The sequence below is a fragment of the Lontra canadensis genome, unplaced genomic scaffold (assembly GCF_010015895.1).
Source record: "Lontra canadensis isolate GAN:19392208 unplaced genomic scaffold, GSC_riverotter_1.0 scaffold134, whole genome shotgun sequence".
NCBI lineage: Eukaryota > Metazoa > Chordata > Mammalia > Carnivora > Mustelidae > Lontra > Lontra canadensis.
This window is the reverse complement of record NW_022631128.1, coordinates 3,434,380-3,460,969: the sequence shown is the minus strand read 5'-3', so window position 1 is coordinate 3,460,969 and position 26,590 is coordinate 3,434,380. Positions and strand designations below refer to the sequence as shown.

At 43.3% G+C, this 26,590-nt stretch overlaps 1 protein-coding gene across 4 annotated transcripts in view; it reads left to right on the top strand.

The window, feature by feature from the left end:
* Positions 1 to 23,654, top strand: part of SHROOM4 (shroom family member 4) — a 209,866-nt gene extending 186,212 nt beyond the window's left edge. For all 4 annotated transcript variants that reach the window (XM_032843053.1, XM_032843052.1, XM_032843056.1 and 1 more), the window contains 5 exons: positions 8,961 to 9,761; positions 13,999 to 14,148; positions 15,019 to 15,199; positions 19,218 to 19,487; positions 20,846 to 23,654. In XM_032843053.1, the coding sequence (XP_032698944.1) occupies positions 8,961 to 9,761; positions 13,999 to 14,148; positions 15,019 to 15,199; positions 19,218 to 19,487; positions 20,846 to 21,115 (1,672 nt within the window). In that variant the 3' untranslated portion in view covers positions 21,116 to 23,654. The remainder of the gene's footprint in view (positions 1 to 8,960; positions 9,762 to 13,998; positions 14,149 to 15,018; positions 15,200 to 19,217; positions 19,488 to 20,845) is intronic.
* Positions 23,655 to 26,590: the final 2,936 nt, after the last annotated feature.

Sequence of the window (26,590 nt, the reverse complement as noted above, 5' to 3'; positions counted from 1 at the left end):
TTGTGATGCTTTGGAAGTCAAATACATACCCCTTGCAAAACGACCAGTTACTACACTTCGTGGATCTTTAGAGTTACTCTCAAAAGTTTAAAAGCTTAAATGTTAAATACATTCGGCCAGGAGAACTACTCTACAATGATAATTGAGCAACAAGAATGACTTTTAAACCATCTGAGACAGAATCATGTTCTTTATAACTTTGGTATTAAGTCTTTCCATTGTATGCTAGGTCTTTGAAAGTCAGTACATTAATATCTGGTATACATGAGGACTCAAATAGACAACACGTCCTCTCTTTCCCTGACCCGTCCATTGCTTAACCATGGTGGGTTAATAACTTGAATAACATCAGGATTCCCAGAAATTTTTGGAACTCCAGTATTCCCATAATTTTATTTTGTAAATCTTCATCCCAGTTGTCACATGGATGGTATGTATATAGTTAATTAAATGAATTTTGTTTTGAGAATTTTTTTAATGGCTTTATACCTCTTAAGACACCCTGATAAGTTGGGAATCTGGTAGGTAACAACTGATTAGAGCAGTAGAGCCCAAAGTGTGATCCTGGACGAGTAGTACCATCATCATCTGGGAAATTGTTAGAAATAAAAATTCTCCACCCTGTTCCAGACCTACTAAATCAGAAATTCTGAGGACAGGACTCAGCAACCTGTGTATTAATAAGCCCTCCATATGGTTCTGATGCATGCCCAGGTTTCATTACCTCTGGATAGCTGCAAGTAGAGCCTTAATAACCTTGGCCAGCCCGATTCTCAGCTGAATTATTCTTGTGTCAGACCCTCCAGGTCCCCCAACAGTGTGTTATTTACTCCTAAAATGTCTTCTATTAAGCCTCTTGAGAAGGGTATTCAAACACTGAAGAGGCAGCATGTTGCACGGGCAAAAGTGTGGGCGTTGGAGTCAGATGGAACTTCTGGCCACTATTCCCTTTGTGTTCTCCAGTTGTTTAACCTCCCTGAGCCTCATTTCTAATACAGCTGAGAGAATACCCACTCCAGAACATTCTCTCAAGAGTTAAAGCAGGTCTGTCAACTGTCCAGCCCTGTGCCTGATGGACTCTGAGTAAACATAGGACCGATTGTTACCATCCCTTACTGCCATGTCCATGACACTATGTAAAATCCAGAGGAGTAATGGGAAGAGCTTCTTGGAAATTCCAAGTTGGGGCCTTTGGAGAGGGGAAGCAAGGCTTTACCCAGGACAGCCCCAATAAAGCAAGGATTTCTCTGATCTCTTCAAAGGACACTTGGCACCAGCCTGCTGGGGCAAGTCCTGCCACTTGCATTTTTCATTGCCAGACTAATTGTTCCTTACTTGAAGTTCTGTAGACCCAGAGGCAGGGAAGGGTGGCAACAACAATCCTTCTCGGCCCTTGTCCCCTCCCAATGTAAGCCTCCTTGTGTCTCACTTCCTGGATCTTGCAAATATTTCCTTCAGCAATAACTTGGGAGTGGCTGTTTCTCTTGGAGCAGTCTTATCTTTTGGCTGCCGAGAAAAGGGAAAGGGGAGAGGGGCTGGACATGTGCACCCTTGCTGCTGAGATCCTGGAATACTAAGCTATTGTGGTGAGTTTAAAAGTAAAATTTCCAAAGAAGAAAACTTCAGAAGAGTGGAGGAAGAGGCAGGAGAAGATTTTTTTTCCATTCTCTGCAAATATTAGTTTTCATTTTCAATCACTATTAGACCAAAAATATATATATTTTAACAAAAGGGGAAAATCTATTCATCAGAAGAAAATGTAACCTGTGCCAAGAGGAAAAGAGAAGAACAGCCCAGGACTTGGCAGGCAATTCGCTTTTGTTTTTGAGATGTAGTCTTCTTACTGGTGTCAACAAAGCCCTTTCTTACACTTAGCTTTCATGCTTCCATGCAAAGAGCTAATGTCTCCATGGACACCTGGGGATGACTGCAGTGTGAATACCTTTTGCCTCACCCTAGGAGCCCTTGCTCTAGTGGGATTGCCCATTGGGGTCAGATAAGGCAAGTTCCAGCCTACATACAAGGGCTTCTTACTAGCTGGGAAAATGATTTACCACCCCCACCTTTCTAAAAGATGTTATTTATTTATTTGAGAGAGAGAGAGAGAGAGAGCAAGCGGTGGGGAGGAGCAGAGGGAGAGAGAAGCAGACTTCTCGCTCAGCAGGGAGCCCAATGACATGGGGCTGGATTCCCAGGACTCCAGAATCATGACCTGAACTGAAGGCAGACACTTTACCGACTGAGCCACCCAGGCGCCCCTGAATTACCCCTTTTAAGTTTCAGGATTCTTACATGTCCACTGGCAATGATGGCACCAACTTTGATGGGTTGATGTGAAGATTAATAGAAATACATACGCGAAAGTGCATAAAGCAGTGCCTAATACACACTAGGAAGTAAGAAATCATAGCTCATTTCCCTTAATGAAACTCCTTATCCTTGTCCCAAAGTAGAGTTGTAGATTTCTGTGCATATAGACAGCTTGAGCCCTTGGAAAACAGGACTGTTAGGAAGCCAGTAACCTTCATTTGAGCCTGACACACTTCAGTGGAAGCCTTCCATTCCTCAGGTTGCTTCAGCTGTAGTGCCTCAAGGAAGGGACTATGTCAGTTTTGCTCCCCCTTTGATCTGGCCACCTTGCACAGTAGAATATTCAATTGCCGTGTGGAAGGACTTGTACACGCACTGACCCAGCTGATCCCATTGAAGTTTCTCCTTTCTCTTTGCGGGGTCATGCCCACTTCTTCTCCCCTGATACAAATGATTCTGCCTACACAGGCCATGTAAGTGGGGAGGGGTAGTACTTTAAAATTGGGATTGATGGGGGGCCTGAGTGGCTCAGTCAGTTAAGCATCTGCCTTAGGCTCAGGTCATGATCCCAGGGTCCTGGGATCGAACCCCACATCAAACTCCTTGCTCAGCGGGGAGCCAGCTTCTTCTCCCTCTGCCTGCCTCTCCCCCTGCTCGTGCTTTTTCTCTCTGTCAAATAAATAAAATCTAAAAAAAAAAGAATGTTTCTTTAAAAAATCATAAAAACTAAAATAAAATTAGGAGTGTTGCAGAGAATAGCAATTTCCAGGTTGCCTTGTCAGAGCCCAATGCCCTCAGGTAAGGTTACAGTGCCATGAATTAGGACATCAAATATCTAGAAGGGCATGTTTGTTTCTTCCAACTGATTCTGGAGTTGTCCACCTATAGGTAAATCCTGTAAGGCTGGCATAAGTGGTTAGTACCTGAACAAGACAACTTAGAATATCGAATCCTTTTGATTTTCACACTGCTCTAAAACCTCAACTTGGTTTGTTTTTTGTGTTTTTTTTTTTAATTATCTGTCCCTTTAAGGAGATGAGCAGAGTGAGTAAATGAGCCCAGAGTTAAAATCCTTGGTTAGCTTGGGCTTCCTAGCTAGGTACCCATGTGGCTGAGCTGAGACCCGAGATCTCCCGGTTTCTTGGTTGTTGAGCAGAGCTGAATATTAACTAGGGGACAGTACAGTCCAACTCCTTTGGTAAGAACAAGGAGCAAGGCCGAAGCATACAGCAGTGAAGGTTGTACACTGCACAACTGGCACAACCATACGCAGTGGCTCTGAGTAAGGGACTCTGTTCTAACAATAAACATAATTCTGTCATCTGTCATTATTAATCACCTTTCCATGTACCCAGCATTGCTGCTAGGTCCTTTTTATACAGGTAATCCTCACAACAGTGTTGAAAGATAAATATTTTCCTGAAACTGAGATAAATTAAATGCTGCCTGCAAGGTCATGCAGCTTTTGGGTTTTGGAGCCTGATTTTACATTTTTACTCGAATGGAGACTCAAGTCTTTCTGACACTGGGTTCTTTCCACTCTACTCTCTTGCCTTGCCTTTCCTGTGCTCTGGTGAGGGAAGAGGAAAGGGTGGTAAATTTGAGTACTCTTGTCACCCCAGTTGCAGGACATCAGCCCAGTGAGGGCCTCTGGAGACCTTGCTGTCACCACCTGCATTTCGTAATGCAGCTAGACTGGAGATGAAGGCAGAGAAGGGAGAGAGGCAGGGAAAGAAGGTGGGAAGCTGTGTGGTGATGGGGGAAAGACAGGCTAAATAGATGGGAAAGCAAACCTAACTGGAACAAAGAACTCTGTCCCCCAGTCTCCATCCCAAATTGTAGCCCTCCCATCGTTTTCACCCTGGACGCTTGTTTCCATAGTAGGGTCTCAGAACCACTTGTATTAGAATCCCTTGGGGGCAGTTGTTAAAAATGCAGATTCCCAGGCATCACCACAGAGGTACTAAATCCCAATTTCTGGGGTGGGGGAGGCTCACCAATTTGCATTTTCAACAACCACTCTGGGTAATTTCACTCAAGAGCCATTTTGATTAGAAACAACTGTCCCAGACCAGTGTTTTCCAACTCTTTTGGATCATGCACCCTCTTCAGAAAGAATTTGGAGCATGCACTTTCAGTATATGCTGGTAGTTTATTAATAAATCCCTTATATGTACTAATTTCCCAATATTTATATTTTTAAATGCAAAACAAAAATGGTGACATTTTTGCAATAGTGTTCTTAGATGAGACTGGTTTCTCGTTTGTCTTTATGTATATTCTAGTTGTTGGGTTTTGGTATTGACATTATGCAGGATTCTTTTCTTTTCCCTCAATAGATTCCAGAGTCTAGGAAGTGTAAATAGCATTGAGGTTGTCTGTTCCTTAAAGGTTGGTAGAATTAACACAAGATCATGTGAGTGTGCTATCTTTTTTTTTTTTTGTCAAATTTATCAACATTGTTTCCTATGATAACAGGTGCATTTAAATATTTCCACTCTTCTGCAATCGGTTTTGGTAACTTTTATTTTCCTAGAAAAACATCCTAAGCTTTCTAACTTGTTTTCATAGAGTAGAACAAAGTATTCTCTTACTCTTTTCACTTACTCTGCAACTGTGGTTATTTCTCCATTTCTAATTTTGTGCATTTGGGGTTTTTAATTAGATTAGCAAGTGGTTTATCTTTTTTATTGTTTTATATTTTCTTTTAAAGTAGTAGCTTTTGGATTTAATTATTAATTCTATCATTTGTTTTCCAGTGTAGTAATTTCTGCCATTAGTTTTCTTTCTGCTTTGCTTAGGTCTATTTTTGTGGCTCTTTTCTTGACATCTTTTGTTCAATGCTTAATTCATTGATCTTAATTTGTTCTTATGTATTAATGTAAGCATTGAAGGCTACAGATTTTCCTGTGACCACTGCTTTATTCAGTCAAATTTTCTAGCTTCTGATATTTCATTGTTATTTTTTAGGTATTCTTCAATTTCAGATCAGATCCCTTCTTTTGACTATATTGGGGGATATTTTCTTCCCTTTTATTTTCTATGTACTAGAAGCTTTTGTCTTTCATTTTTGTTATTAATTTCTTGTGTTGTTATGTTGTTATTAGGTATCATTATTTGTACTTCTTTCATTTTTGGCTTAATATGGAGTCAATTTAAGAATGAACAGTTCAATGGACCCTTGAGAAGAGAGAAATTTAAGTGTTCCCATTATCTTAGTTTTTACTGTCATATCTGTCATCAGCTGAAACAGCCTCATAGTTCATTGCTCCCTTTTTCTACCTTTGCATTTCCTATGGCTTTGCTTTATGAATTTTGATGCTATGTTATTTGACACATAAAGATTTAGGGTAGTTAGATCTTAATCATGTGTTCTAACCATTAATTTATAGTGCCCCTCTTTGTCTTCTTATTTGATTTTTGCCTTTAATTCTACTTTGTAGGTGGCTCAGTTGGTTAAGTGTCTGCCTTCAGCTCAGGTCATAATCTTGGGGTCTTGGGATCGAATCGCACATCCAGCCTCTTGCTCAGTGGGGATCCTCTCCCTCCACCCTACTTGTGCTCTCTCTCTCTCTGACAAAATCTTTAAAAAAATAATTCTACTCTGTTATGATATGAATATCATGGTTGTTGGGTTTTTTTCATTTTTGGCATGAATCCATTTATTTTATGGAAGTACACTTGATACACAGTTACATTAGCTTCAGGTATACAACATAGTGATTTGAGAAGTCTATACATTATGCTGTGCTCACAAGTGTAACTGGAGCCTTGTATCTCCCACTCCCCTTCGCCCATTTTGCCCATCCCCTCTCTCCCAACATGTACCTATCTGGCTACCATCAGACTGTTTTCTGCACTTATGGGTCCATACCCGCTTTTTTATTTATTTGTTCATTTTGTTTTTTAGATTCCACATATGAGTGAGATTATAAGGTATTTATCTTTCTCTATCTGACTTATTTCACTTAGCATAATACCCTCTAGGTCCATCTGTATTGTTGCAAATGACAAGATCTCACCCTCTTTTATGGATGAGTAATATCCCTGTGTGTGTGTGTGTGTGTGTGTGTGTGTGTATACCATCTTCTTTATCCATTCATCTGTTGACAACACTTGGGTTGCTTCCATATCTTGGCTATTTTAAATAAAGCTGCAGTGAACATGGGGATGCAGATATCTTTTCAAATTAGTGTCTTTGTTTTCTTTGGGTAAGTACCCAATGGAATTTATGGATCGTACGATATTTCTATTCATTAATTCATTTATTAAAATTTATTAAATGCCTACTGTGTTGCTAGGCACTAGGTACTAAATAAATGAGACACATAAGATCCTTGCCTTCATGGGGCTTACATTTTAGTTAGAGAGTGGAGCATGAAATAAACAGGTAAAAGTAGGTATGTGATATAATGTTAAGAGGGGATGTGTGTTCTGAGAAAGAACACAAAAGAAAAAGGATAGAACACAAAAGAAAGAAGGATAAGCCATCTCTATTTTAGATAAGGAGGTCAGGAAAGTCCTCTGCCTGATAGCATTTGTCAACCTTTTACTCTCTACTCACCACCTTGTTTGTTCCCTGCTGGAGAAAATGCCAGGTGGAACACTTTGCACACAAGGAGGAACTTAAACTCTTAAGGAACTATAGGTGGGCAAAGACCCAAATAAGAAGGGATAGTGGATGGACGTGTGAAGGTGAATTTCTGATCCATGTGAGTGATGAGCTAGCCATGATGGGGACTGGAGATGAGTTCACTGAAGGAGATTTGGTTCTTCATTCTCTCTGAGCTTGGCTACCATTATGTATATGATTATTTTTAAAAGAAATATTCTCAGTCTTCAGTATGACTATTGAATGGGTATTCTGTCTGATGATTTAATTGAACTTCTGGAATTTCCTGTCACTAGGCAGTACTTAGCATGATGCTGATTGCTCACAGGCTACAGCAGGAAACCAGATCTTCTGGTTTAGAGGCTTAACTCTTTATACTCTGAGACTAAAGAGCTTTCCTTTGACTTTGGTCACTCTTTATTATACAGAAACTTGACTTTTTATGCACATTTTTACACTTATTTAAATTAGCCTGGACTTCTTTCTTTGGATATTTTTTCAATTGCTTATGAGAATCTCATTTTGCCTCACAAGTGACAGTCCTTTTAATCTGTTTATACTTTTTTTTTCTTATAAACATAGAATATATATACATATATACACATATAACACATACATTAAAATACACACACACACACACACACACACACACACCCTTAATTCTTGAATCTGGAATTTATTTGGGTACATAATAGAGGGTGCAGCTGCAAATATTGCTGTTCTGCAGTTATCTCAAAAAAAATTTTTAAGACAGTATTTCTTTTAAAGGTTTTATTTATTTATTTAAGATAGAGCAAGAGTGAGAGAGAGAGCACAAGCAGGCGGAACAGCAGGCAGAGGGAGAAGCAGGCTCTCCACTGAGCAGGGAGTTCGATGCAGGGCTCGATCCTCGGACTCTGAGATCATGACCTGACCCGAAGGTAGATGCTCAACTGACTGAGCCACACAAGCACCCCTCCAAAAATATTTTCTTAAAAAATCATTCTTTATCTCCTTCTTATAGAAGGTGAATTAAATACGATGTTTTTATAGATCGATGTGTTTCTGGGGTTTTCATTCTGTTCTATTAATCAGTAACACACTGTTTTAATTATAATTGCTTTATAATATGCCTAATCCCTCACCCCCACTTCTTCTGTAGCAAAATACTTCTCAATATTATATCTTACTTTAAGTTTCAAGTTAATAAAGGTTATCGTTAAAAATTGCTGTTGAGAATTCTGACTAGAATTGCATTAGAAGGAGCTATTTTAAACCCAAAATTGTAGATATTTGTGAATTGCCTACTTGATATTTTTTGGTACAAGTATAAAAACATGGACAGAAAGCATGTCAAATTCACAATACAGCGTGCATCAGGAGAACTAGCAGGTGAATAGAAGTGGGGAGTGAAAACAAAGGGTATTATGTATTTGTTTAAAAAAAAAACACCAAGTATAGATGGCAGAGTATTAAAATGTGCTAATCCTGGGCAGTAGGTGGGAACATGAATATTTATTATAGCAATCTCTGTATGTTTCTAAATATTTAACATTTTTCATGATTAAAACCAAAGCAAACAAAAACAATATAACAGAATAACCAGACTTGTAAGCCCCAGTTAACAGCACATTCAATCGGAGTGCTACAGCATGGGGTACTGTGTGTTTCCAGTCTTTAGAGCTAGACTGTCCAGGTTCAAATCCTAGCTCTACCACTTACCAGCTTTATGACCCGGAGCAAGTTACTTAACCTGTCCGTGCCTCAGTTTTCCTGGCTATAAAATTGAGATGCTAATAATAGCTAGCTTCTGGGGTCATTTGTGAATATTTACTAGGACACAAAGCACTTAAAATAGTGCCTGGCATTTAGTACATACTTGATTAAGTGTTAGCTATCAATACTGAGTGCTAGTATTACTACTCTTATGATTGCATTTACTATGTATATTTGCATTGTTCTATGGCCATCTTGAAGTTTGCAGAAATGATGTTATCCAAAACATTGGGCCATCTGAATCTTGCTTGTTTTACACACTCTCCATCTTACTGTTTTGCAGGGAAATGGCTCATTCCAAGGCTAGCTTGTCTTGGGCAACACCGTTCCATCCTTGCCTTGAGAACCCAGCACTGGACTTGTCAAGCTACCGAGCGATCTCTTCCCTTGACCTTCTCGGAGACTTCAAGCACTCCTCGAAAGAAACAGAGGAAACTTCCACTTATGAGGAGGGTAGCTCCATGGCCTCCATGCCCCGCCCGCTGCGGAGTCGTGCCTTCTCAGAGAGTCACATCAGCTTGGAGCCACAGAGCTCTGGGGCCTGGGGGCAGCATAGGAGGGAGCTCTTTACCAAAGTTGATGAGACCCAACGGGATCCTCTGGGAGCCCGAAAGAAGGCCTTTCCTCCTCCTCGCCCTCCTCCTCCCAACTGGGAGAAGTACAGGCTTTTCCGGGCAACCCAGCAACAGCAGCAGCAGCAACAGAAGCAGCAACAAGAGGAGGAGGAAGAGGAGGAAGAAGAGGGAGAAGAGGAGGAAGAGGAGGAAGGGGGAGAGGAGGAAGGGGAGGAGGAGGAGCTGCCCCCCCAGTATTTCAGTTCAGAAACCACTGGTAGCAGTGCCCTCCATCCTGAAGAGGTCCTGGAGCAGCCACAACCCCTGGGCTTTGGCCACTCGGAGGCTTCGAAGCAGAGCTCACAGAGCCACCCAGGAGAACAAGAGTCCTCTGGTCTCCAACCCAGCGATTTCCTGCCTCCAGTGAGGGGCCACTTGGGATCTCAACCTGAGAAGACTCAGCCCCCTTGCTGTTACAGTACGGGTGGGCTTTGGAGGACATCAGAGAAGGAAATCGCCAACTCCCCCAAGTAAGTGCTTATGAAAAACAGGTCCCCAACACGGCTGCAGCATGAGTTTGAACTTCACCTCCACCGTTTACCACCTGTGTGACATTGGATTAACCGAGTAATTAAACTGTTCCAGCCTCACATTTTTCTCACCAGGAAAACGAGCATGATGATACCCATTCCACATGGTTGTCATTAAGATGAAGACAAGCTCTATAAAGTAGAGAGCCCTGTGTGTAGCTCATAGTAGGTGCTTGGTAAATGGTAGTTGTTGAGGTTCTTAAATATCACTATCCAAATACTATCTTATTTCTCAGTTTGCCTTTAAGATATGCATCAGTGTCAGGCCCCTGAGCCAGAACACATTAAACCCGTCGTTGCCTCCTGGCATTTCCCCAAAGCCTGGCTCAGGCTCTTTCCTGCCTTTTCTTTTGTTCACTCTCTAGAAGGAAAGGCCTTCTCACAGCCTGACCAGCCTCTGCTCCAGGACCTGTCTGGGCTTTGAAACTCCTCCCGCAGTTGTTCCTGGGGCTGGGCGCTTTATGCCCTCACCATTCCTTACAACAGTTAAGGTCACTCTTAGCTGCCTCTTCCACTTTCTCCAACACCCCCAGCCCTGTTACCCTGCCTCTTTGCATTTGCTTTGGTGGGCCATAGACAGCAGTTGATGGGGTGGACAGGGAGGCCAAGCAGGAGGGTAGTCTGGCCATGGGGCTGCTGGTATCTGTTTGTCTCCCTGTGCCTGTGCTCATCAGCATGGCATACAGTGCCTGGTGGTTGTCGTCTTAGCTCCAAAGCAGAAGAGCTCTGGCTTCAGCTCTGCCGGGCGTCCTGCAGAGAGCTCAGCCCACACTCTGCTGGGGGAGCGGCTGGGGGGCAAGTGTCTATACTGTAAGTGCTTTCTTCAAATCCCCTTACAGATGGAACAGGCCTGAGACACTGTTGCTATTAGAAGTACCTTGTTTTCCTGTCTCTTACCCACCCACAGCTCCTTTACCCGGCAGCCTGGACCTAGTTGAGTTTTCCAGCACCAGGTCAACAAGCACAGCGCAACAGGGCCCAGCTAGCTCCTAGACACCATGAGAATCTCTCATTGGAGCCCTCATGGCTGCTTCTCGAGCTGTCCATCTAGCTGGAGAGTGTTCTTACTGTGATGAGAACATGCTTAGTGGAAAGTGACTGTGGTCGCTTCCTGTCCCGGCAGGGAGAAGGGAAGGTGACCTAGTAGAGAGTAGACACTTAACATTTAAGAAGACAGAACAGATAAACGAATAGCTGAACGGGTATTAAGCATTTGTTGTGGGCCACACACCGCTAGTCGTTTTATCCCCCTGATTTCCTTTAACCCCCAATAGCCTTGCGGGCCATTTGACAGATGATTCCCATTTGACAGATGAAGAAATTACAGCTGAGGAAAATAAGGGACTAACAGACTCCGATCCCAAAGCTAGACCTGCGTGCTCTAAAACCTATGCTTCATTTGCCATCCTAGGCAGCCTCTCTCAGAAAGATCCTGTTCTTGCAACCAGCCGGGCCTTTACGAGGCCTTTGGGCCCCTGTAGGGCAGAGGGTCCCAGTGGTCATAGTTACAGGCCCCAGACTTGCCCCTTTCAGCCTCCTACTCCTTCCTCCTTTTATGTACCTCCATTCACCTTGGTGCCTTGGCCAGAGAGAAGGAAATTGCTATTACTAGAGATCTTGTAATCCGTTCCAGAGATTTATTTTGTTTAATGACTATAGGATGCAAGGGGAAACATCTGTTTGCACACAGCCCTAGCTAGCTGTGGTTGCAGAGAATCAGTTATAGATGCCTCTTTGAATGGTGTGGATTTAAGGAGCAGCATTATTCCCAACAAAGCTAATATTTTTAAAATTTTTTTATTTTTTTTTCAGTGTACTAGAATTCATTGTTTATGCACCACACCCAGTGCTCCATGCAATACGTGCCCTCCACAATACCCACCACCAGGCTGGCCCAACTTCCCACCCCCCACCTCTTCAAAACCCTCAGATTGTTTTTCAGAGTCCATAGTCTCTCATGGTTCATCTCCCCCTCCAATTTCCCTCAATTCCCTTCTCCTCTCCATCTCCCCATGTCCTCCGTGTTATTTCTTATGCTCCACAAATAAGCAAAACCATATGATACTTGACTCTCTCTGCTTGACTTATTTCACTCAGCATAATCTCTTCCAGTCCCGTCCATGTTGCTACAAAAGTTGGGTATTCATCCTTTCTGATGGAGGCATAATACTCCATAGTGTATATGGAGCACATCTTCCTTATGCATTCGTCCATTGAAGGGCATCTTGGTTCTTTCCACAGTTTGGCGACTGTGGCCATTGCTGCTATGAACATTGGGGTACAGATGGCCCTTCTTTTCACTACATCTGTATCTTTGGGGTAAATACCCAGTAGTGCAATTGCAGGGTCATAGGGAAGGTCTATTTTTAATTTCTTAAGGAATCTCCACACTGTTTTCCAAAGTGGCTGCACCAACTTGCATTCCCCAACAATGGAAGAGGGTTCCCCTTTCTCCACATCCTCTCCAACAACACGTTGTTTCCTGTCTTGTTATAATATATTTTTTTGCCTACTTCCTATGTGCCAAGCATTGTTCTAAGCACTTTTGTGTGTTGATGGATTTAATCTTCACAACCAGCCTATGAAATAGATACCATTAGTGTCCTACATCTTGTAGGTGAGAAATGTGTGGCACAGGGGAACTAAAGATCACAGGGTGTCGGAACCCAGGTCGTGTGGCTCACTGTGCCCATTACATCCTCCCAGGATCTCTGGACTCCTCCAGATCATATTCCAGACCCTGGGAGAGCATAGGGTTCTAACCGGAAGGAAGTTGCTTTAAGATTTTTTAAGGGATGAGTCTTAGGGATAGGTAGATGTATTGTATTTTGAATCTAAAATGCAAAAAAAAAAGACATGCTAATTTCAGCCAGGTCAAACCAGAGCATCTCCATAACCCACATACTATTCAGTTACAAAATGCTAGGATACATAGGAAAGCAGGTTAGTGGAATTTTCAAGTGTTAAGTCTCCTAACTCTGGCTTGAGTACAGGTATAGTTTACTCTCTGAGCTCTATACATTTCCTCTCAGTGCTCTGCAGAAGGAATCTGATTTTTGCTTCAGTGTTCCTTATCAAATGCAGATTATGTTTCTTAGATTTCCTGTAACTTCTGCCTTGTCCGTGGAGGTTATGAGGACAGTAGCACTAAGACATAATGCCTAATATGATACACTGTGACATGGTACAGGGCTGTGTCTGCTGTGATCTGAGTCTATAATTAGCATATCCCTTAAAAAATATTTCCAGTTTTATTGAAATATAAGTGACATGCAGCCATATCCCTTTTTTCCCCTTAATTCTGTACTTTCTCTCAGCATTTTCTGACTCTGAACTCTCTCACACATGTCCTATATATTTTTTCTTATAGGTAAGAATTCCCTAAGTTCATATATTCATATTCCTTCCAGAATATTCTCTCTTGTCTGCTAACAAAGATCTAGTCCAGCCAGAAAATTCCTTACATGCAAGGTTTTATATGATGTCAGGTTGTCACTTTGGCAGGATGGCATAGTGACATAGTGGAGTTAGGTGCCTCGGTCTAAATCTTGGGTCTGTCATTTACTATTTGGTGACCTTGAGGAAGTCACTTTTCCTCTTCCACTTTCTCAGTGCCTCATGTTCCTTATCTGTAAAATGGTTGTCGTGAGCATTACATTTTTAATCTCTATGTATACACACACACACATACACCCCTCACATACAGAAAAACACATCATAGGACAGCTTCTAAGACATAGTAAGCCATGTCTGAATATTAGCTAGTGTTGTTCGTTTATTAGTGTTATTATCTTAAAAACCCACAGGTAAAATGAATACCTTGGATGAGGAATATTGGCATGCCCAAGTTTCTTTTGTGTGATGAATTAGGAGGCAGCATAGCATGAATCAGTAAATAGCTGTGGAGCCTTTTAACCATTATTTTTGACCTTTATCTAAGAGCTGCAAGTAGCTGCAAAAATGACTAATGAGTTTCTCCTATTTTTCCTTTCAAATAGCTAGAGGTTAGCAAAGGGTCAGTGACACAGACAGGTGGAGGGTTGGGGTGGCTGGTAAGCTCCAAGAATATAGTGGGGGTGGGCCTCCCTGTTGCATAAGCCATGGGTAGAATTATTTGCCCTTCTGTCACTGAAACCTGACATTAAAGCATTTCTCTTTATTTCCTTCCTCACACCAGACCAGAAGCATCGATGGCAGAAGAGTCCAAACCCAAGCCAGCGTGGAGCCAGAGCTACTTCTTCCCTGAGGAGCAGTTCTCTTTCGTGGGCTGGGGCTCTGAGAAGCAGCACCTCAGCCCCACGGGCTTCAGTGAACCCAAGACAACAGGGTCTGCCGCTACACTTGTCAAGCCCCTGGGTGCCACGGGTTACAATTTTTCCCCATTTCATTCTGCAACCAGGGAGGAGGCTGGGGCCATTGGGGATATGCCCAAAGTGGAGAGATGCTATCCCTTCCCAGACTGAAGGCCTGCCTCACAGGCAGTCTCAGAAGAGCTCATGAGACATGTGGTAGGCTGTGACCAGTCCCTGGCAGGGGTGTTAACCCCAGCCTCCGGCATGGTGACCACTGCTGAAGTCACGGGTGTCCTCTTTGCTATGGGTGATCTGCTGCGGACGGGCCACGTCAATCAGGAGTGGCACCACTGGGAAAGAATAAATTATGAGAGTGTCCAGGAAAGCTGTGGGGTGCCTCTGTAAGCAAGTAGACTAGATAGAGCTGGAGAGAGCAGCAATGCAGCCTGGGCAGGAGGGAAGCCAACAGTCTTGGAGGATGAATAGCTAAGGTCTCAGATATATCCCTGCTACCTCCTCCCTCCCTGGGGATTTATATGCCGGGGCCATGAACTGAAGGGAATCATGGAAAATCAGAAGCTCAGAACTGTGTAGCCTCCTAGTCTTTCTGGATCTTAGTGGGGCGCTGACCAAACCAAATCATCCCTAAAGAATTTCCCCTACCTATTGAAGTCAGGGGCATAGAAATAGCCTTCTAAGTTCTCAAAGTTGGCCTTGCCTTGGCTTTTGGGTAATCTTCATGTGGCTGGTTGACATTTCAACAGTGATTCCTGGTCCATCATTTCCTTATTCCATAGCTCCTTGGTGAAGCAGGGTCCTGTTTTCACAAATGGGGAAATTAAGAAGCAGAAAGTTTAGGAGCCTCTCAACAGAGGTGTTCAAATGGTCATTCTTTGTTTCCACAGACAAGAATTTCAGCACTTCCCACCTCCTCTGGGGGCCCCAGGCATGCCTACCTCTTACTCAGCCTATTACAATATTTCTGTGGCCAAGGCAGAACTGTTGAACAAGTTGAAAGACCAACCCGAAATGGCAGAGATTGGCCTGGGAGAGGAAGAAGTTGACCATGAACTGGCTCAAAAAAAGGTGAAGTTTTCCAATATGTCTTAGATTTTTAGCATTTAATTTGTGTGGTTGGAGGTTGACCTGCCCTCTACACTCTCCAGAACAACTTGGTACATCCCCGTACCAAGTTGTCCCCATTCACTATGGACATCAAATTAGCCTCTTTGGGTTCCTCACAAATGCAACTCCGGTCTCTTTTTGATCCAGCCAATAAGAGTAATGATAGTAATAGAAGTCATCATCATCATCGTCACTGTGTCTCTCGAGTCCCTAAAACAACTAGACAGTGATCCCCTTTTTTCCAGTTAAGAAGACTAGGTTGCCCAGGGTTATAGACCTACTGGTATATCCAGGACTTGAAGTCAAGACTGTCACACTTTCTACTTTACCACGCAGTCCCTCTGAAATTAGCCAGCCTTGTAAGTAACTTGCTGCCCATGGCACATCAGGTTTTGCCAGCAAGCTCAAACCAATAGCAGGCATTGATTGTATTCTCTGTATCACTTTCTGGGAGAGGGAATAGACTGACTAAGCCAAAAAAAAAAAAAAAAGGAGAAAATAGAGGCTGGTAAATGTTAGTATTTATTTGCAAGAATAATCCATAATCTCTCAAAAATAGTAGAACAAGTGATAGAAATGATCTTTTTGCTGCAAAGCCTCCCTGTTCTTCCTGTAAGCATCACTAGGCTAGTTTTCTAATCAAATTCCTGGAATCACTTTGCCCTCCCTGCACTTACCCATTTTATTTCGTAAGCAAATAGGGTTTCCATGGTAACCACAAAGGCCTAATTTACCAGTTTGTGAACATCTGAACTCAATGTAAATTGCTCCTCTGCCCATGCTTCTCATTCAGGACATGACCTGTAGGAAAGCTCAACGCCATTTGCAGGAGACCCCCCACCACTTTCAAATCTGAAGCAAAATGTCAGGGAAAGAGTTGGAAGCATGGTGGTATCAGAGTTGTATTGATTCAGATGCCTGCCTCCTTGGCTTCTGTGTTCCCTGAGCATGGCAAGGCTGCTTCCCGCTTACTCGGGACCTCTTTATTAGGAGCAAAGCTAATAAGAGTCTGACCAGGAAAAGAGAAAAATTACCAGAAATGGCAAAGCACGGAATAGCAGGTAGTGATTTGAAGTGATTGTGGGGAAGCTAGGACAGCTTTTGTCTGAGGAAGACAGGTGAAGAAGGTCACCAATTTGCAATATCCTAGAAAAGCAACTCCTGCTGTAGCTGGGTCTGTGATGATTCCTCAGCTCTATCCAGTACACTTTCCCCAGGACTGAAGTTCAGGTTGCAAAGGTAGGTGCCAAGAACAAAGGGCTGTCTTCATTTGCATCCTTCCAGATCTATGGAACGATGGAACCCAAGAGCTATGGTGGGTAGGTGATTTTCCAAGTTAATCGTTTGGCCCCCAGCCCTCCCTTGTCCCTGGCATTGAGTTTTGTTTGGGAAAGCAAAGGGGAGAGGTATAACTGGGACCCTCTTGGCATCTAATTAATTGTGTCGTGTCATTTGTAGCATTGATTCCTAATTCCCAGTGGGTTTTAGAATTTTCCCTACATGTAAACCTATGATGCTTCAGTCTTAAGATCATGGTGATCTCCTGACTTCTGACCAGTTCTGAAATAGATACCAGGCCCTGGACCCAGAGCAGACTCTCTTGGGACATTTCCTGGACACTTCTCCTTGGACATTTCTAAATAAACTACTAGAAAGGAACACATGCTAGAAAACAACAAGCCTGTGGTCCCACAGTGCCCGGGTGTGAGTAATAATAAAACAAACCCTGAAGCAGGGTGTGTGGGTGGCTCAGTCAGTCAAGCATTCAGCTGTTGATTTCAGCTCAGGTCATGAGCTCAGAGTCATAATAAGGTAGAGCCCTGTGTTGGGCTACATGCTGGGTGTGGAGTCTGCTTAAGATTCTCTCTCTGCCCCTCCCCACCTGCTCGTGTGCACTCTCTCTCCCTCGCTCTTCCTAAAAAAAAATAAAATAAAAAAATATATATATATATGAAAAGAACAAACAAACACTGAAGAGTACTTCAATATATATACACAAGATACAAGATACTGTTCTAAGTGTGTAACCTGTATTAACTCATTTTATTCTCAGAACAGTACTATGAGGTAAGTACTATTGTTATCCCATTTTTTAGATGGGAAAATTGAAGCACAGAAAGGTTGAGTGATTTGCTCAAGGTTACACTGGTGCTTTGTGGCAGAACTGGGGTTCAAACCCAAGTAGTTTGGCACTAGCGTCCATGCCCTTAACCATAGTGCGATGCTGAGCAGAGACTGTGAGCAACCTGGGGCAGCTCAGTTCTTGTTAGGACTGTGCACCAGGAAAGTATCTACTAGCTCAGAGTGTGTGATTGATAATAATAATAATAAATAATAATAATAACAACAACAGCAGCAGCAGCAGCAGCAGCAATACTAAACAGGTATTGAGCACTTACGGTGCCAGGCAAAATATGAAGCATTTTACTTCTATGATCTTATTTAACCCTCACAATGGTGGTGGGGAGGGGTAGGAGAAGAGAAGCTTCCCCAGTTTACAGATGAGGAAACGGAGGACTCCATGAGATTGGGTATCTTGCCCAAGGTCACACACTTTGGAGGGGGTGGAATTGGAATCTAGGCATCTCTGACTCCAAATGGCTGCTCTACTACACTACCTTCCTGTTAGTGGAGTTCCAGAACTGGTTACACCCAGAGGCAAGACAGATCAGAAGACACAGGAAGTGCTTCTCTTAAGAAACTTACCATCAGGGCACCTGGATGGCTCAGTCGGTTTAAGGGTCTGCCTTCGGCTCAGGTCATGATCCCAGGGTCCTGGGATTGAGCCCAGCATCAGGTTCCCTGCTCAGTGGGGAGCCTGCTTCTCTCTCTCCCTCTGCCTCTGCCTTCTGCTACCCGTGCTTGTGCTGTCGTGCACTCATGCATGCTCTTCCTCTCTCTCAAATGAATAAATAATATCTTTAAAAAAAAGAAACTTATCATCAGTAGAAGAGGGATCAGATGCACCCACGTAAAACAGGGAATGAACAACTTCAAATTACACTCTAGTGTTCTATTTCTGAAAGACAGGAGAGTTCAGAAAAAGAGATCATTGAAAGGAAGGGCTATGGAGGCAGAAGCTTCCTGTAGGGAGGGTGGGAGCAAAGCTGGGCTCTGAAGAAAGAAGGGGATTAGTCAAAGTGAAGGAAGAGATGGAGAGCAGGTAAAACTGCATAAAACAAATCAAGAACGCATGGATGAGTGTTGTAAATGCAGATGGAAAGGGGCAAATCCTGAAAGTTTGAATCTTGAGATTGGAATGGTAGGGTGGGGCCAGGCTGAATGACAGCAATAGCAGCCAGCCTTTATTAAACACTTAGTCCCTGCTAAGCCCGTTGCACATATTATCTCATTCAACGAGGTGGGTACTGCAGTTATGCCCATTCTGCCAATCAAGAGTGTAAAAGTCCATGAAGAAATTTGCCCAAGGTCACACAGCCAGGAAGGGGCAGAACTAGAAGTCAGACCTAGTTATGGGGACTTCAGAACCCACAGTCTTATCCAAAAGGCCTCAAAAGCCAAACGGAGAGGGGGTAAAGAGCCAGCACAGTGCCATGCACAGAAGGGGTACTTGAGTGGATTGAAGGACAATCCATGAAGCCAAAGGCAAACACTTGATGACAATGCTTTTCCAACCCATGCTCTCACAAGCATTCCAATTCCTATTTATTAAGTGGTCTCAGCAAGTATTTATTAAGTTACATTTGGCAAATGAGAATTAGTCCATGGGTACCACTTACCTGATGCCAAGAAATTTGGTGGTGGCAGAGTCCTACAAGATCTGAAGAAATAGGTGGGAGAGAGGACACCTGTCCAGAAAACTGGAATTTCTCATGACTTGCTCGGGTTTCCTTTGTTTCTGAGGACGCATAGAGTCTACCATCTTTTTCAGGGATCCCAAAACAGAGGTTACAGGCACAGATCAGTTTCTGTGAGTCCCCATTCTCATCCTTTGCCTTCTCCTATTGATTTCTCCTAGATACAGCTTATTGAGAGCATCAGTAGAAAGCTTTCTGTCCTGCGGGAGGCCCAGCGAGGACTGCTAGAGGACATTGGTGCCAATTCTGCCCTTGGGGAGGAGGTGGAAGCCAACCTAAAAGCAGTCTGTAAATCCAATGAGTTTGAAAAATACCGTTTGTTTATTGGGGACCTGGACAAAGTGGTCAACCTGTTGCTGTCCCTCTCTGGACGACTGGCCCGGGTGGAGAATGCTCTCAACAGCATCGATTCAGAGGCCAACCAGGAGAAGGTAGAGTTGGGGTCTCTGGGGGGTTAGATGGGGGATATGCTATCTGTTCCTCCTCGGGGCTCCCTCTTTCAAGTTTGGCTTATCTGGGACACAATAAAGCATAGTATGGGCACTGGCTTTTAAGTGCTTGGAAATTCTGGCTCTACCAACAATTAACTGTGTGACTGTGGGCAACTTAACTGTATTCTGTCTCAGTCTCTTCAAAAACACACTACCTATACCTCATGGGGTTCTAAAAATTAAATTAGATAATCCAGAGTATGTGGGTGGCTCAATCATTTAAGCATCTGCCTTTGGCCCAAGTCATGATCCCAGGGTCCTGGGATCGAGTCCTGCATTGGGCTCCCTGCTCTGTGGGGAGTCTGCTTTTCCCTCTCACTCTCCCTCAGTGCTCTCCCTCTCTCAAAGAAATAAAATCTTAAATAAATATATAACATAATACATATTAATTACTTAAAACAGGGCCTGGAACAGGGTAAAAGCTGAATGAGTGCTACCTGCCAGTAATAGTAGTAGCAGTAGTAGTAGTAGTAGTAGTAGTAGTAGTAGTAGAAGTAGTGGTAGTGGTATCGATAGTGATAGTGGTAGTAATAGTAGTAGTGGTTGTGGTGGTGGTGGTGGTATTATTGGCGTTAGTGGTAATAACAGTAGTAATAGTAGTATTGGTACTGATGGTGGTAGTAAGAGTAGTAGTAGGAATAGTTGTGGTGGTATTGGTGGTGCTGGTGGTAATAGTAGTAGTAGCAGCAGCAGTGGCAAGTTTACCTCGTTTTCTCTCTGAGTTGGAGGACAAGGTCTCACCAAGTAGCTGAGATTGGGAGTCTATCAGTTTCACAGGTTGGGCCACTCTGCATATATCCCTGACCCAAAAGTGCATTACCTTTCCACACAGAAGTGGTTTGGGATACCAATTGGAATCCACAATAAGAGGCACATATGCACATGTGTACACACACAGATATGTACACTCACACCTGTACACCAACACAGAGACACACACCATTTTGAAAGCACCATCACAGTGATCTTTGTTCTCCGGATGGAAGGGGCATGAGCTGGCTTTGTCAGAGCCTTCCCCCACCCAAACCCCGGTGGTGGTCCATGGATGAAAGACCATTTAGGGATGGAAAGGGGTGAATGCACATCGCCCCGTCCAGAATCACTGTTGTGTTCATCCTCCCCCCTGCTCTAGGAAAGAAGGGCTTTTGCATGAAGGTGGACTTCATGGCAGCAAGTCTAGGGATGATTAATTAGCGCAGAGTGGAGAGCTGTTGGCAGCAGCGTTCCTGGTGGAGCCATGGGTTAGGCAGCCGACTGGGAACTGGGATGGCTCTTAACTGGTCTATCTGATTCCTCAGTTGGTGCTGATAGAGAAGAAGCAGCAGCTGACAGGGCAGTTGGCAGACGCCAAGGAGCTGAAGGAGCATGTGGACCGCCGGGAGAAGCTGGTGTTTGGCATGGTCTCCCGCTACCTGCCTCAGGACCAGCTCCAAGACTACCAGCACTTTGTGAAGATGAAATCTGCTCTCATCATCGAACAGCGAGAGCTGGAGGAGAAGATCAAGCTTGGGGAAGAGCAGCTCAAATGTCTCAGGGAGAGCCTACTCCTGGGGCCCAGCAATTTCTAATCCACCAGTAGACTGACATGCTGTCCCTGCCCAGACAAATGGGAAGTGCTTTCAACCTTTGTTAGCAGTTTGTTAGCAAATAGATAGCAGTTAGTTAGCAGTTTGTTCCATAGCCTCTACCTTGGATATCTGTCACTGCCCCTCACCTAGCAATGCCCCAACCAGCTAGGAGTCCCTGAGGAGGCCCCAAACTTCTACCCTAGGGAGAAGCAAGAAGCAGGAGGTGCCTGCAGCAAGGTGTGATTATACAACCACACTCTCCTTCCCACGGTTTGCATAGGCAAGCACTCACTGCACACAGAACCAAAAAATGTCTTCATTCTTCTTGGTACCAGGACTCCAAAGACATCATGCACTCACCACCCATCCACACCACAATCAGCCTCTCGAGGCTCAGAGAGAATCTGCCTATGTAGCTCCATCCTGCCCAAAGTTCGTTGCCTAGCCATTTCCCACAGAGATCTGAATATCTCGAAGGTATCACTCACCAGCAATTTAAGGGCCTCATGTAAGCTTTGCAGTGGGAAGCACAGAAGAAGAAATTACACGAAACAGAATGTAAGCAAAGACTGGGCATCCCTAGGTGCCCCTGCAGAAGCTAGGCTTACACGAATCAGCTCCATCCCCACCTTCCCCAGCAGCTGATTGAGGGGGGAAAGAGGCCTACTCTCAGCCCTGGCCAGTGTGGCCTTCCTCCTGTCCTGAGATTTTTGGCCTACCACATCCTGTCCCTTCCTGCCTTTCATTGCTGGGGGTTATAGGTGCCTACCCTAAGGTCTTCACACTATGGGCCATTAAGAGCTCCACTAAAGCTGACTTCTGCATACACATTTCATTATTGGGGAAGGGGTTCTTTGTTGTATTTTAAATGACCTTTTGATTTTATTTATTTTTATGTTTTGATTTTTTTTTTCATTTTTTTTTAACTAAAAAGGTGAGAAGAGGGGAATCGGAGAGGGAAAAGTAATCCCAGAAGGAAGGTGTTTTCTATAGATCAGCCTGAATTTCACCAAGGTTAGATGAGCGAAAGCCAAAGCCTCAAATTCTTCGCCCCTGCCAACCCCACAAGAGCCAAAGTCTTGAATTCTTCGCCTGAAGTTTACAAGGGTCTATGAAAGGAGTTTTCACCTTGAACTCAGCTTACTTTGGCCTGGCCCTATACTTTCCTTGACATCAGGATAACCATAAGCTTAGCATTCCCCAACAGGTTTAAGTTTTAAAGGTTTACCCATTTCTCTACCACCTCCCACCTAAGAAATTGGGTAGCAGAGAGCTCAGGAAGAGATCTTCCATCTCACATTTCCTTTTTCCAGCCTGTGGCCTGACCCAGGGAACTGAAATTCATGGTAGCTAGAAGCTCCAGTCAGGGCCACCCCTTCACCAACAACCCCCCAACCCACAACCCCACCCCTCCACCCCTGTCCAGAGCAATGTACGACCCAGCCAGGATCTTAGGCACACACACAATGAACGCTGCTATTGTTGCCAAGGTCCTGTCCTAGAAAATTGGAAAATCCCTCAGGTGGGCGACAGCAGGAAAGGAGCTGTGACCAAACTCCAGCCCATTATCCAGCTCCATACCCTCTTCCTCGCTCACTGGAGCCCCTGGTTCCTGTTGCACAGCCCTGCCCAGTTAAGCCCTGACATCTCTTCTAGTTACTGCTGAGTTCCCCAGGGTCCTTGGAGGTGAACTATAGCAGCAGGGATGCCTCATTCAGCCAAAGAATTTGCCAAAGAACTTTGCTGCTGCTACAAATACTGCTCTCTAGCTTCCGTTTCCTCTTCATTGTATTTGGAAACAATGGAAGAATCTTGGCCAGCTGTGTGTCCTGAGGGGGTCCCTGGGTATGCTCTTAGTGAACTGCTGCTATCAGAACCACTGTTAAAATGTCAACCTGCCATTCTCCCTTAAGTGGAGGAGTCTACGCTATTCAGGAAGGCTGATGGCTTGTAAAGGGCTAGGTTTACCCAAGCCAAGGTTGAGAAAGGTGGGGGAGTGCTATGAATAGAGGCTGCTGTTGTCATCCTTTTTTTTTTTTTTCTTAAACAGGCTCTAGGATAAATAAGGAGTAAATTGAGATGTCCTGTATGGGGGGGGGGTGGTTGAGGCCAACATAATCCATCATTCTAAGATTTGGGGTGGTGCTAAAACAGCTTTTAGGGAACACAGGCACAGGGAAAAGAGTACCTGGACACAAAGACCACATTCCGGGTTTTCCTAGTCAGCATTAGATTGGTTGTATATTAAATTTATCACTCTAGAAGTACTATTGACTATGTTATTTTTGTCCCTCATCCCACCTGAGATTAGAGTTGGAATCAGAACAAAAGGATGCTCATTTTCACCAGAAGGATGGTTTCTAAAGCACTTAATAAAATAACCCCAAAACTATACTGAGCAGTAAAGCTTGGCAGACAAAAGTCTGCTACTAAACAGGAACTAATGCCCCAAGCTACAGATGTGAATGATGGTGCTTCAGAGCTGCCAGTATTATTTGAGAAGCAGTGCCTCTCCCCCGTTCTCATTTTCTGGGCTCAACCCTCTCACAAGGTCTGAGGTGGGTAGCAGTGTGGAAGGTGGGCCAGAGGATTTCCCCAAAGAGAGTTATTGGTTCTGACTTCTGTCCTCTCTCTTCAAATACTCACACAGGCCCCAGTGGGTAATAGGTTGATAGAGAGGAATCCATGCAAGGGTTACTATCACTTGTCCCTTCTTACCCCTCTACCCCAACCCCAGGCTCTGTCTGGGTAGTTGAGTCTCCTTGAGTCCCACCAGCTACAGACTCAGCCAAGGCTTAGTGGTAAATGCTCAAGGGGAACCCAAGAGAGACAGACACACTAAAAACAAAACCCAGAAAGGAAGAGACTGGATGCAGAGGAGCTAAGAGGATGAAAGATGAAAAAGACTTTTTCAAGTCCAGGTTCAGGCTCTGTTTTCCATTTAACCTCCTGTGTCAGAAAGCTTCCCTGGGGGCACCAGAACCACAACCTGAACCCCAGTCTCCCTGAAAGTGCTGCTCTGCCCATAGCAAGTCCCAGATGGAGGAAGCTGAGCACATTTCTGGCCACTTCCTCCTGTTTGGAGCTTGGTGACTCCACTGTCTTTGCCAAAGGAGCTGTCTATGCCAGTAACAGTTCTGTAACAGTGTATTATAGTCTTTGAAGATTAGTAGATCTTTAGAGGGGGGTGGGGCAGGGGGCAATTTCTATAGATTAAGAACCAGTGTTTGTTGTACAGCTGTTGGGGGTCATCTATGCCATGTGAAGCTATTATTTTTCTGAATCTAATTGTTTCTGCGATTGTGTCCTCCACCACTCCTGTCTTGGCTGACATTGATATGCCTGCCAGATTGTCATCAAGGGTTATACTTCAATAAAGGGTGCTAAGGACAAAAAAAATAAGATTATCTCAAGTGTTTTGACTGAGGTGATGGAAATTCTCTAATATTCTACTGAAAAATATTGGAAAGGAATTTGGTTACCTATCTATAATCCTTCATATGTAACCATCTGACCAGAGCATTACCCACATCCCTACTCTTACCCTGGTCCCTGAGGGATAACACTGATGCTATACTATTCATTAACCCCAGTAAAATAATTTAGAATTCAGGAAGAGTCAACGATAGGTGTAATCTTAAGGTAGACCTCAGCAGTACAGAGTCCAGTTCTGGAGTCTAGCCTGAACAGAGAGGTGGGACACTTTCTAGATCACCTCCAGCTATGTGTTCTGTCTACTAGCATCATCTTCTACCTTATAGTCCAGTCTCACACTTCGCCTCTCAGCAACCTGAAGAGCACAGTTCTCACTGATCCACTCTCCAAGATAACCTCAAGGTTTAGACCCAAATGCACTCCAGGCAGCACCTCTGACCCTGAACTCTTTCCCTCAGTATATACATCATTTTTATCCCAAGTGATCTCTTCCTATTCCAGATTGCCAGTGTGATAGAATGGGAAGTGTCCAGCTTTGGCATTAACATGAAGAGTTTGCAAGTCCTGGTTTTGCCACTTACTCTATGAACCTATGTTATATGCTCAATTTTAGAGTTTATTTTCTTATGTATAAAATGGGAATAATAATGTATATCTTGCATAGTTTTGGCTTAATAAATGAAAGCTACCAGCTATCTACTGAGAAGTTGTTAGAAAGGCAGGATCCTGCTTCTACCCCAAACCCACTAACAACAGTCTGCATTTTAACTAGATTCCCAGAAAATTTATATGCATATTAAAGTTTGAGAAGCATTAACCTATCATAAACATGCTCAGTACATAGTAACCTATTATTCTAGTCCTGATTTATCTAATTATTTCTTTTGTAATCCCAGGCATATTACTGATCTTCTCATATTGCTCACAACTACCTGCCTAAATGCGTTCAACAAAACTGCCTGATATAAGGTTGATACATAAAATCATTTGTATCTCTACACACTAATAATCAACTATCTGGAAACAAAATTAAGAAAACAATTCCATTTACAATAGCATCAATAAGAACATAATACTTAGGAATACATTTAACAAAAGAAATATAATAATTTTATACTGAAACTACAAAATGTTGAAAGAAATTAAATAAAATCTAAAAGATTATTTAGTCTAAAATCTAAATCTAGTAGTTAGATGACAGTATTCCCCAAATTGATCTACACATTCAACCCAATCTTTATAAGAATACTGGCTGTCTTTTCTGCAGAAATTGAAAAGTCAAACTTAAAATTCATATGAAATTGCAAGGAACACAAAATAGTCATAACAGTCTTTAAAAAGAAAAAAGATGGACAGTTCACACTTCTCAATTTTGAAACTTATTACAAAGCTACAGTAATCAAGACAGTGTGGTACACATACAAAGACAGACATGTAAATAAACAGATTACTATTTAAAGTACAGAAAAAAGACCTCAGGGGCACCTGGGTGGCTCAGGTTTTTAAGCGTCTGTCTTTAGCTCAGGTCGTGATACCAGGGTCCCAGGACTGAGTCCCATATCAGGCTCCTTGCTTGACAGGGAGCCTGCATTACCCTCTACCTGCTGTTCCCCTTGCTTGTGCCCTTTCTCTCTCTGTCAAATAAATAAATTAAATATTGGGAAGAAAAAAAGAAAGAGGCCCTCATATTTAGGATCTGATAATTTTCAGTAAAGGTGCCAAGACAATAAAAAATAGAAAAAGAATAGTTTTTCAACTAATGATGTGGGGACAAGTGGGTATCCACACAGAAAAAAATGAAGTTGGACTACTTCCCTTCACCACACACAAAAGTTAACTAAAGGACTATAAACCTAAATGTAAGAATTACATTTACAAAAAAACTTACAGAATGCTTAAAAGAAAGCATAGGAGTAAATCATCTTGAAATTGTGTTAGGCAAGATTACTCAGAACTCCAAAAGCACAAGTGGCAAAAGAAAATATGAATAAATTGAAGTCTATCAAAGTTAAAAACTTCTGTGCTGCAAACAATATCACC